At 36.1% G+C, this 12,229-nt stretch overlaps 1 protein-coding gene across 1 annotated transcript; it reads right to left on the bottom strand.

Annotated features, from left to right (window-relative positions):
• Positions 1-9,267: 9,267 nt before the first annotated feature.
• Positions 9,268-10,530, bottom strand: LOC137407891 (uncharacterized). Its single transcript, XM_068094272.1, has one exon. The coding sequence runs from the start codon at positions 10,528-10,530 to the stop codon at positions 9,268-9,270; it is 1,263 nt and encodes a 420-aa protein (XP_067950373.1).
• Positions 10,531-12,229: the final 1,699 nt, after the last annotated feature.

Genomic DNA, 12,229 nt, shown 5'->3' with positions numbered 1-12,229 from the left:
TATACATATATATATACGTATATATATATGTATATATATATATATACATATATATATATATATGTATATATATATATATATATATATATATATATATATATATATATATAAACTTCACAATAGCATCTGATGATTACTGCATGCAGTATGAAACTTTAGTCATAAACTGTTGCTAAAAAATTTTCCATCTTTGTATTTAGACAGGCTCGGTAGACAACTTTGAGCACTATATCAGTGAAGTCTCAACTATTATCTGTATATATATATATACATGTTTTCCGTACATATATAAATGCGTATATATATATATATATATTCGCATTTATATATGTACGGATATGTGTATGCATATATAAACGTATTTATATATATCTACGCATGTATATATGTATTTATATAATTATACATATATCATGTATACATATATTATATATATACATATAAGCATACGCATATATGCATGTACATATATATATATAGACATATATCCTTGTATATACTATATATACACGCATATATGTCCATCAATATATATAAATCTCAAAGTTTGTGTGTTTTCTGTTTGCTATGGTTCTGTACTTCGGTTCGACTATAATAGCTATTAAAATTTTAGAATTAAGATCCCACATCGTGTTGGATTTGAACTCACGACAATTTCAACTGCAGTCTTATACTCCAACTGTCTAACCACGAGTCTACGAAGGCTCTCACAATGCATAACTCTCACTATATACTGTATACAACCTTTTCCCAATTTCCCACACAAAACGACACATTATTTAAAACTCTATGAACTCTTTTAACTCTATGAAACACGTCATAATTTCATGTTTTCTTGAACTTTTGTTTCCGGTTTTTCAAAAGGTTCAATAGCGTGTGAAATTGGGAAAAGAGTCTGTACAGTATATAGTAAGAGCTATGCATCGTAAAACCTTCGTAGATTTGTGGTTACACAGTTGGATTGAAAACCTGCATTTTGCAATCTTTGTGAGTTAAAATCCAGCATGTTGTGGGACTTCAAGCTATAGCTGGCCACACTGCAGTACAAAATCACAAAAAAGCAGAAAACACACAAATTGATATATATATATATGTATATATATATATATATATATATATATATATATATATATATATATATATATATATATATATATATATATATATATATATATATATATATATATATATATATATACTATAACTGTTTTCTATAACTAGTGTATATATATACTAGCTATAGAAAATAGTTGTACTTATCTTTCCAGTTGCTGTCACTTTCTCGACCCTTATTGTCCATCATCAGACTGCTACTACGGGCTGCTAGAGTCTTCTTAGCTTTATCTACTCATGTAACTATCATATACATACTATTTAATTAATTTATATGTATTTTATATATAAAGCGTGAAGCTTGTTAATTTGCTTTAATGATAGCACAGTCAAAAAGTAGTTTTTGACAATGGTTGCAGGTAATGTTGGTGGCAGTCCAAAAAGATTAGTGGTGGTTAATGGTGTTCCATATGAAGTGAGTTTGAATGAAGATAATGAAATTAGCCTTTCTTCAAGGGAAGGTCTTCAACCAGACCCTCAGCAAAATGCTGTACATATAGAACCCGAAGTGATTGATTGGCTTGAACAAATAGAGGAAGATAGTGGTGACCTTAAAATGGCCATTGATCAAGCATTTGATTCAGACCTGACTGCCGGTCTGCTGGCTGCAGTAACAGTTGAGAGGGGCAGGGCAGATGCAAAAATGTTGTCAAACTTGCTGAGGGGTCAACCAGAAAGCAAACTGTTACAAGAAATGATTGGAGATGAGCAAAATGACACATATAGTGAACATGTCAGTGATGAGGAGGGTCAGGATCAGGATCAGGATGAAGATGAGGATCAGGAGGAGATGGCTGATGATGTTATTAGTAGTCAACATGTCACATCAGGTACAAGTGCCGTGCTTGAGAAAGAAACCGCTAACAACCGAACCAATGAAGATTTAGATGAAGAAATTTGTGGAACTGTTCCGCATGTTTTGGAAGAAGAGCGAGTTGTTGATGGGGAAGATTCAAATGAAGTCGTTGTCAGTGATGAAGTCGTGGGAGTTGAAAAACAGAACCCCAAAGGTGTTCAGGAAGGTTTCAATGAAGCAAGTTCAACTCCTGCTGACGTTCAAGGTGAACAAGGTGAAACGTATACAGTTGATCAAGATCAACATTTAACTTCTTTTGAATTTGATCAGGGAGAAAGTTACTTTCAATTTGATGGAGTTAATGTTGTTGATAACTTTCCTAGTATCCAGACGGAAGAAATTATTACTACTGTTGATAAACCGACAACGCTTGAAACTGCTATTAATTTTCCAGATCTACCAGAAAATAATTCTGGAGAAAAACAACTGCCAGAACAATTTTTGGATGATGGAGCAGGTTCAAATATAAACACTCAGACAGAAAAAATAACTACTACTGTTGATAAACCGACAACGCTTGAAACTGCTATTAATTTTCCAGATCTACCAGAAAATAATTCTGGAGGAAAACAACTGCCAGAACAATTTTTGGATGATGGAGCAGGTTCAAATATAAACACTCAGACAGAAAAAATAACTACTACTGTTGATAAACCGACAACGCTTGAAACTGCTATTAATTTTCCAGAACTACCAGAAAATAATTCTGGAAGAAAACAACTGCCAGAAAAAAAATTAGATGATGGAGCAGGTTCAATTTTAAACACTGAGACAGAAGACATAACTACTAATGCTGATAAACCGACAATGCTTGAAACTGCTATTAATTTTCTAGATCTTCCGAGAAACAGTTTCGGAGGGGAACAACTGCCAGAAAATTTTTTAGATGATGGAGCAGGTTCAGCTTTAAACACTCAGACAGAAGAAATAGTTGCAGAAGGTGAAGAAATAGTGTCGATTGAGGTCAACATTGGTATTCGAGAGGTAGAAGTAGATCAAATTGGAAGTGAGCAAAGACCTGAAGACTGTATTATAAATGATGGGACAGAGCTGATTGGTTCACCGCCAGAACGAATAACCATGGAAAACATCCAAAGAATGAGAGAGCTCTACCAAAGAAACCTTCAACTAAATCCTCCAAGTGATGAAAAATAAAAAATTAATTGATTTAATAAAATAATTATATTTTTAGTTGTTTGAGGAATTTGTAAAATATTTAACCATCAATTTTAAATACAAATAATCTGAAAATAACTTGAAATTATTTGACAGCAAAACTGCAAAATTTAAAATAAATTTAAAACAAGCCTTTGCATTTGACAACAGAAGCAGCTAGTAGGTGGCTGCATGTGTTTAATTGGCTCACAGTCTGTAACCTGCAAGCAACTTCATGAAGTCCAACTGTTCATTGCAGAGTTTATAATGTAACTTGTTTATATTTACGATACAAAAAATTATTAGTTTTAACAACAAATAAAAATAGGTAGTGTGGACCCCAATCTGAGCGTTTGACCCCAATCTGAGCGGTTGACCCCAATCTGAGCGGTTACTAATTTACAGACAGCAAACAACAAGTGAGCCAACTTTATATCATTCTTTATGATTGTGCCAACGCTTGCTATGGCTCTGTGATTTGCGTCAATTAACAGTACACAAAGATTACTAGCTTTATTCACTAAATAATTTAAAGGTTGACTTGCAACAAAATTCACATTACAGTTATTTGGTATCAAAAGATTCACCATGTCTTAATCTGCTGTGTTGTAGGTGCCAAATATGTGGAAATGTAATTAGAAGCTGTTAAAAGCTCGAAAACGAACAGTTAATCGCCGCCATGGCGAAACTGCCGTAGATTAGAATCTCTTTCCAAAACGGCTCAAATGAGACGTAGTTGTACAAGATGGCTTCTGTTTACACTTTCATGCAATGTCATTTTTCGAAATATTTTCACAAATATACTTCACGCGTTCAATAAAACCATGTCTATTGTCTTTACGCGTTTATTTTATCATCATTGTAATGCTGTTACTTTCAGCACTGATATCTTATAACCTACCGAGACAATTCGTTTAATTTTTTAACCTTGGGTCGAAAGAGTACATATCATTCTCTGATAAACATGACGAGCTTGTCGGTCACCTGTGATAGTCGAAAAGTACTGTAGAAATTATTGCGGTGTCTGGCAAGCAGTATGAGTCACATGATCAGATTACGACTAGACGATTAGATCAAGACGAAATAAAACTGTAAAGTAGCGAGCATCTATATTTAATATGGGGTCTTCGGTGAAACCAGAAGTGTTTGTCATAGACTAGTGCTTTGTAAACCTGTATAAATATTAAGCCCTTCATTGACCTTTCAGTTCACGTGAGAACATCACATGTCAAAACAATAACCAAACGGATTGATTACGCCCAAGAAATTAACTGATTTTAATCTACGGCGATTTCGTGATGGCGGCAATTAACTGTTCGTTTTTGAGCTGGTAATCACATTTCCACATATTTTGCACTTCCAACACAGCAGAGTGAGACATGGTGAATCTTTTGATACCAAATAACTGTAATGTAAGTTTTGTTGCAAGCCAACCTTTAATATAACTAACAGTACACAAGCATTACTCGCTTTAGTCACTAAATAATTTAATATGACCAACTTTTCACATGCATAGAATCAGAAACTTTATTTCAAAACCAAGATTTACAAATTATTTTATAAACAAACATTCTGTGAGTGTGAAAATCAAAAGCAGATATATATATAACATGGTATAAACTGGTAACTGTAATAAGGGAGTTGGTCTAGAGATGGTATAAATTGGTTATTGAGCTATGAAAGTTCAGAGGGCATGAAACCAAGGGTTAACTGAACCGCATGTGTTTGAGCTGAAGGCATCTGTGGAAGTCTGTGGGCAAAAGAATTAAAGTAGGAAAATTTGTTATAGCTCAACAGGTAAGATAATAGTTTGCTGACTAAACAAACTAATTTTAAACTCAGTGCAGCATATGCATAACATATCTGGAGGTTTACCTGGCCTGTAGGAGATCTCATTAAGGGTAGAACTGGGACTACTAATGAATCTAGGTGATCGATAAGCAAGTTGAGTGGTCTTAAAAATCTACTGCAATTCTGATGGAAGGGTTGGATGAGGAGAGCATGGAACTTGAGTATATAGAGTCAGGAACTGACCGAACAGCATGTGGCTAAAATGAAGGCATCTACGGAAGTCCGTGGACTAAAACTTCTACACAAGAACACTTGTTGCGTCAAAGAAAAGCAGCAAAGACCAGAAAAGTAATATCTTTTTGACTAAGCAAAACAAGACTCAGTGCAACAGACACACGGCATATCTGGCAGGTAAACTAGCTGGTTCGAGCGCTTATACGAGGTTGGTCTTTTGGTATATGTACTTGTAGATTTGCTATATTTAGTAGCCGAGTCTGTAGCTACAAAAACAAGTTTTGAAAACTAATCAATCATTGCATAAAGACTTAATTCTTTACAAATGATTCATACAGCAAAAATATTAATGCTTTTATTACAAATGAAAAAACAAACAAATCACAGTAATACTTAAAACTACAATCACTGATGTACAATCGGTGATGTATTCTAGTACTCGTAGTTAATGGTATCAGTGAATTAGTAAGATATACAGATGTTTGTTTAAAGTTAGTTTACACTGCCGCCTTATTCCTATGCTTCTTTTACCTCCATCCCAGCTTATTACAACACATAAAGGCTTTATCAAACAGTTGAAAGCTTTGTTAAATAGAATTACTCATGCAAAAGCCTTAGATAACTCGTAATATATTAAAATAAGTACGATCAGACAACTTCTAATACAATAGAAAAAATGAAGTCTAACAAAATAATTATAAGAGTATTCATCCAAGGTTATAATGTATCCTATAATATGATAAGTGGCTACAAAAATCTATTAAATTATAAGTCCTTATCTTCAAGAGAAATGAGCAGTGCAAGTTTATTCGCACATCCGACCACCCTAGTGGTTTTACAATCTTCATATCAGTGCATCGGTGATCAGGACTGTTAATCTCATAAGAGTAATTATAGGATAAACAATCGCAATGATCAGAACAGAAAAGGCTTGACATATTATTTCATAACTGAGCATAAGCCCTCAACAGTGGGAATAAATGGCAACCCTTGCTATGTGATATTTTGATCAGGTTATAAACCCCCAATGATAACTTATAAGATTTAGCAAAACGGCTAAGGTTTTAATAGATCAAAGCTACAAACATCAGAACTTCATTTAAATTAGCAAGCCTTAACAAACTTAAGTTACAAGTAAATTTCCAAACTAGCCATTAGTGCTCCTGAACGTATTTAGAGTTTAACATTTGATACAAACTTTACACACTCAACCGTCACAGCCTGGATAGGCATCACACTCTAGCAATCACAGCCCGGATAGACATCACACTCTAGCAGTCACAGCCTGGATAGACATCACACTCTAGCAGTGACAACCTGGATAGACATCACACTCTAGCAGTGACAACCTGGATAGACATCACACTCTAGCAGTCACAACCTGGATAAACATCACACTCTAGCAGTCACAGCCTGGATAGACATCACACTCTAGCAGTCACAACCTGGATAGACATCACACTCTAGCAGTCACAGCCTGGATAGACATCACACTCTAGCAGTCACAGCCTGGATAGACATCACACTCTAGCAGTCACAACCTGGATAGACATCACACTCTAGCAGTCACAGCCTGGATAGACATCACACTCTAGCAGTCACAGCCTGAATAGACATCACACTTTAGCAATATTTTACTTTCTTGTCAATATAGTAAAACTTGAAACAGACGCAATATCGCCTACTTGCAGGTTTCATTCGTAACCTGGATACCACTTACTCTTTTTATAGAGTGCAGGAGCATATAATTGAGACCAATTGATTCAATACTCTGAAAGAACCTTTTCAACCGACTCAAGACAAGAATGTACATTAGAACTAACATACTCAAACTGTGACTAAGCAGAAACTGGCCTACCAAGCAAAACATGGTTGGGCGTTAGCACAGTTGCTTTATTATATGAACTAGACATAAGTTCAAGTCGTCATTCATTTAGTATGTTGGAAACCTTAGACGGAATGTTGAGAAACTCAGTAGCCAAAGTCATTGATCTGCAATAATGTCATTGATCTGCAGTAGAAAAATGTCATTGATCTGCAATAGAATAATTTCTTTGATCTGCAATAATGTCATTGATCTGCAATAGAATAATGTCATTGATCTGCAATAGATTAATGTCATTGATCTGCAATAGAATAATGTCATTGACCTGCAATAGAATGATACAAAAATATTTTTAGCTCCTTTAACAAGAGACTCAACCAGCCCTCGGCTCCATAGAGCACCAGATGGGCCAAAGATCCACTCCATGCCATTTGCCAGACCAAAGATCCCCTCCATGCCATTTGCCAGACTAAGTTTGTATATACATGTATCATCCTGATCTATCTCTTCTCATGGTTTACCCAGTTTGTTATTCACTCCCACCTGCTGAGTACTATATAGTCAGACAGTATTTCTGTGCTAACCATAAAAACTCACAAACCTAGAAAGAGCCTATAAAAAAGCTGGTGGCTCATGAGGAAACACATCTTCAAGGCTCTAGAAAACGATCAGTAAGTATCACACCATAGTTTTTCCTACTCATTCATCTCTGTACCTCTCCCCTAATCGGATAAAAATTACAGAGATCTACCATGCAGTATATGAATGGGCATGCACATGGTAGCCTCTCTTTGGGTTTTTGACCCATGGCTTTGTTCAATAATTTTGGAGACCTTTGCTTGAATATTTGAAATTATTTGCACATGTGGTTAGCGAGTGTTGCACCTTGAGTAGTCCAGTAGCAACATTGAAATCGAACCAGGTGCCAATATGCCCTTTATTTCCGCCATCCGAGTGAGCATTAGCCACCAAAAGCTTTGCAACTGCATCATAAGAGGGCAACAAAGCTTGCTGTTGTGAGCTGAGAGAACTAGATAGAAAAATTGTTCGCATTAACCTACAACCAGTGACCAAAACCTATTCTTATTGAAGACAGGATGTAGGCCTAACTGGAAACAATGGCCTTTCACTTTCATTATTTCATATAATTTCGTATTATTATATAGTCAGTGGCTGAAAAAACGATGTTTGTAAAAGGCTCGCAAGTTTGTTTTTGTCTGAAAGATCTGCCACAAATAGCACCCAACATCCTTGCTAAAGTAAAAGTCACTTGCTTTCTAGATGGAAATTGGCTATAATAAATCATACCGTTGCTTCAAAACTAATGCACTAGGATAGTTATAATAGTTTTTCTTGTGGTAAGAGTGCGTCCAGGTATTTATACTCCTTTACTAGCCAGGATTCTTTTGGAGCAAACAGAAATGGGGGTCTCAGTCACCCCTCTTACAGTAGACCTATATTCAAAAACAATTACTTCTGGTAATCTAGTCAGAAGTGTTTGAATTGCTACTGACCAACCGCTCTTCTCTATTAGTAGCCATCTGAATTTCTCTCGTTTATATAGTTTAAAGCGAGTAGAGGTGTTTGTACCAGGGAGAGTTTAAAAGTGTTAGCCCGTGCTATTGACTGCTGGTTCACTGGTGTAATCTGCTTGCTTTTCGTTTATAATTAGAATGCTATGTTCTGGTAAATGACCAAACAATTCACATGCAGCTTTTTATTGCATTTTCAATAAGCAAACAGCTAATCATTATGTTTAAAATCTTGATAGTATGTAAGTTATTCCAAATTTAATAACAATCAGTTCTATAGTATATTGAGCTACATGCATTGTATACACATAAATGTACCACAGTCAGAAATAGGGGCTAACAAGCTCAACCATCTGATATATACATTGGACAACATACAGTCATACTACTTAGGCAGTCTACCAATGTATAGCAAAGGCCTAAAAACAGGTACATGTAGAAACATTTGTACAATTGTGTAAAGTTTTAATTTGAAACAAAGGGTTTGGTTGAAGGAATGTAGGGGATGGTATTAACAAAGTGTTTGGTTAAAGGAATGTAGGGGATGGTATTGACAAAGTGTTTGGTTGAAGGAATGTAGAGGATGGTATTGACAAAGTGTTTGATTGAAGGAATGTAGGGGATGGTATTGACAAAATGTTTGGTTGAAGGAATGTAGGGGATGGTCTTGACATTGTGCTTGGTTGAAGTAATGCAGGGGATGGTATTGACAAAGTGTTTGGTTGAAGGAATGCAGGAGATGGTATTGACAAAGTGTTTGGTTAAAGGAATGCAGGGGATGGTATTGACAAAGTGTTTGATTGAAGGAATGTAGGGGATGGTATTAACAAAGTGTTTGGTTGAAGGAATGTAGGGGATGGTATTGACAAAGTGTTTGGTTGAAGGAATGTAGGGGATGGTATTGACAAAGTGTTTGGTTGAAGGAATGTAGGGGATGGTCTTGACAAAGTGTTTGGTTGAAGGAATGTAGGGGATGGTATTGACAAAGTTTTTGGTTGAAGGAATGTAGGGGATGGTATTGACAAAGTGTTTGGTTGAAGGAATGTAGGGGATAGTATTGACAAAGTGTTTGGTTGAAGGAATGCAGGAGATGGTATTGACAAAGTGTTTGGTTGAAGGAATGTAGGGGATGGTATTGACAAAGTGTTTGGTTGAAGGAATGTAGGGGATAGTATTGACAAAGTGTTTGGTTGAAGGAATGTAGGGGATGGTATTGACAAAGTGTTTGGTTGAAGGAATGTAGGGGATGGTATTGACAAAGTGTTTAGTTGAAGGAATGTAGGGGATGGTATTGACAAAGTGTTTGGTTGAAGGAATGTAGGGGATAGTATTGACAAAGTGTTTGGTTGAAGGAATGTAGGAAATGGTATTGGCAAAGTGTTTGGTTGAAGGAATGTAAGGGATGGTATTGACAAAGTGTTTGGTTGAAGGAATGCAGGGGATGGTATTGACAAAGTGTTTGGTTGAAGGAATGTAGGGGATGGTATTGACAAAGTGTTTGGTTGAAGGAATGCAGGGGATGGTATTGACAAAGTGTTTGGTTGAAGGAATGCAGGGGATGGTATTGACAAAGTGTTTGGTTGAAGGAATGTAGGGGATGGTATTGACAAAGTGTTTGGTTGAAGGAATGTAGGGGATGGTATTGACAAAGTGTTTGGTTGAAGGAATGCAGGGGATGGTATTGACAAAGTGTTTGGTTGAAGGAATGCAGGGGATGGTATTGACGAAGTGTTTGGTTGAAGGAATGCAGGGGATGGTATTGACAAAGTGTTTGGTTGAAGGAATGTAGGGGATGGTATTGACAAAGTGTTTGGTTGAAGGAATGCAGGGGATGGTATTGACAAAGTGTTTGGTTGAAGGAATGTAGGGGATGGTATTGACAGAGTGTTTGGTTGAAGGAATGCAGGGGATGGTATTGACAAAGTGTTTGGTTGAAGAAATGTAGGGGATGGTATTAACAAAGTGTTTGCTTGAAGGAATCTAGGGGAAGCACGGTCGTTAGCATCGGAGAGTAAAACATGCATGGGATACCAATAGCATTAGGAGCACTAAAACACTTATCAAACCTGGCAACACCAACCTCCTAGAGAAAACTAGATCTAGCGGAAAACTTTCATCACCTTGAAAAACTGTCTGATGCCGAGTTGAAAGCTTTGTAAGTACAGCTGGTGATGTAAGTACAGTTGATGATGTAAATTTTAGCTAGTAGTTCTTTTCATTTTGAGTTTTTTTTTTATTTTGCACATTTTGTGTAACTTGAAAACATTTTCTATATTATTTTAGTGCAACATCCTTGTAGGAGCTTACTGATGAGGCTTCCCTGCAATTTACATACAATCAAATTGCCATTTGAATTACAATCAAATTAATTCACCTATGAGTTTTTGTTTCAAATACTAGTACTTTTGAACTTTCATACTGATTCAATTATATTAACTTCTTGCTATCAGCCTTGCTAGATAGACTCAATTTTGTAATAGAACAGGAGTTGTCTAACCATGCTAGCTCACTAGCCTGCAATGAGTCACACATTAATTCTCCAAGGTGCTCTGAAGGATTGCAATATCCGTTTCAACAGAGAAACAGTGAAAGTACTTGTAAAGATGAGGAAAGGTTTTTTCATATTCATGGCTAGTAGCTGAGGAAGCCCAAAAAGGCAGGTAGACCTAGACTGTTTGTGTGAGAGAACATAACTCTCATGGTGAAAACCTTAGATGTTTCATAAAATATCCACCTGTTGTTAATATCATTAATTTCAAGCTATAAACACGCAAGCGCGTTTTTTATTAACTATTTAGGCAGAATCATGAATCAAGGACATTGAGACAAAAGTTCTGGTTAAATGCACTTTAAATTGATCAAGCTCAGCAGCCATCCACTGGTATTCACAGATGCACTCAATTTATTTTTAGTTGCGCTGCCTTTTTGTGCTGCCTCAGCATTAGCCATAAATATGCAACAAGTTTCCTTATATCTACAGACCCCTCCACTGTTCACTCTGTTCGAAAGAATATTTGAATTTTTCAGAGTCAATTTGGACTTCATTCATGCTAATGAACGGGCAAGGGTTGACAACTCTTGTTCTATCAAAATTAATGCCAATCAAAATTAATGCCAATGAAAGTTAATGCCAAAAGATAGTGTTATATACCTTTTTGCAGCCCTGAATTAAGCCGTGTCCGATTATTCCACAAAGCGCTTGATTCAAATCTACCACATGTATGCGTGTTGCTCACCACTTCTAGGTCAGTTGTTTATTCTAAGCCAGTTGTTTATTTGGTAACAATTATAACTTAAGAATATTATTATTTTTGTAGCTTCACCATAGTGTTGGAAGAAGGTAACAGATTTATTAATTACAAAGGCGCATGTCACTCTGCATTGTGACCTGACATGATGGCTGGACAAGTGTCCATCATTGTTTGACGTGGATCTCTTTGTTTTCACAAGAATAGCGCAGGTAAACGCTCTCAGTTCATTGACAATAGATATTTCTATTTGTGACTACTGCTATACACTGCATTGAGTTTTATCGATTGTTGCGTTGCTGCCAAAGGACAGTTCAGAATAGCTGTCAACATGCAGTCTTACTCGTTTACTTGCCAAGAATATCTAGCTGTTCACAAAGTACCTGCGTTTCTCTTTCCCTCCTCTAAATAGCCAAACTACAAGTAAGTAGAGTTTTCTCTTTCAAGAATCCAGCAGCAGTATTGGGAAACGTAT

This window comes from Watersipora subatra, chromosome 11 (genome assembly GCF_963576615.1).
Source record: "Watersipora subatra chromosome 11, tzWatSuba1.1, whole genome shotgun sequence".
In the NCBI taxonomy this organism is placed as follows: Eukaryota; Metazoa; Bryozoa; class Gymnolaemata; order Cheilostomatida; family Watersiporidae; genus Watersipora; species Watersipora subatra.
The sequence above is the reverse complement of the archived record's forward strand: the minus strand, read 5'-3'. Positions and strand labels throughout refer to the sequence as shown.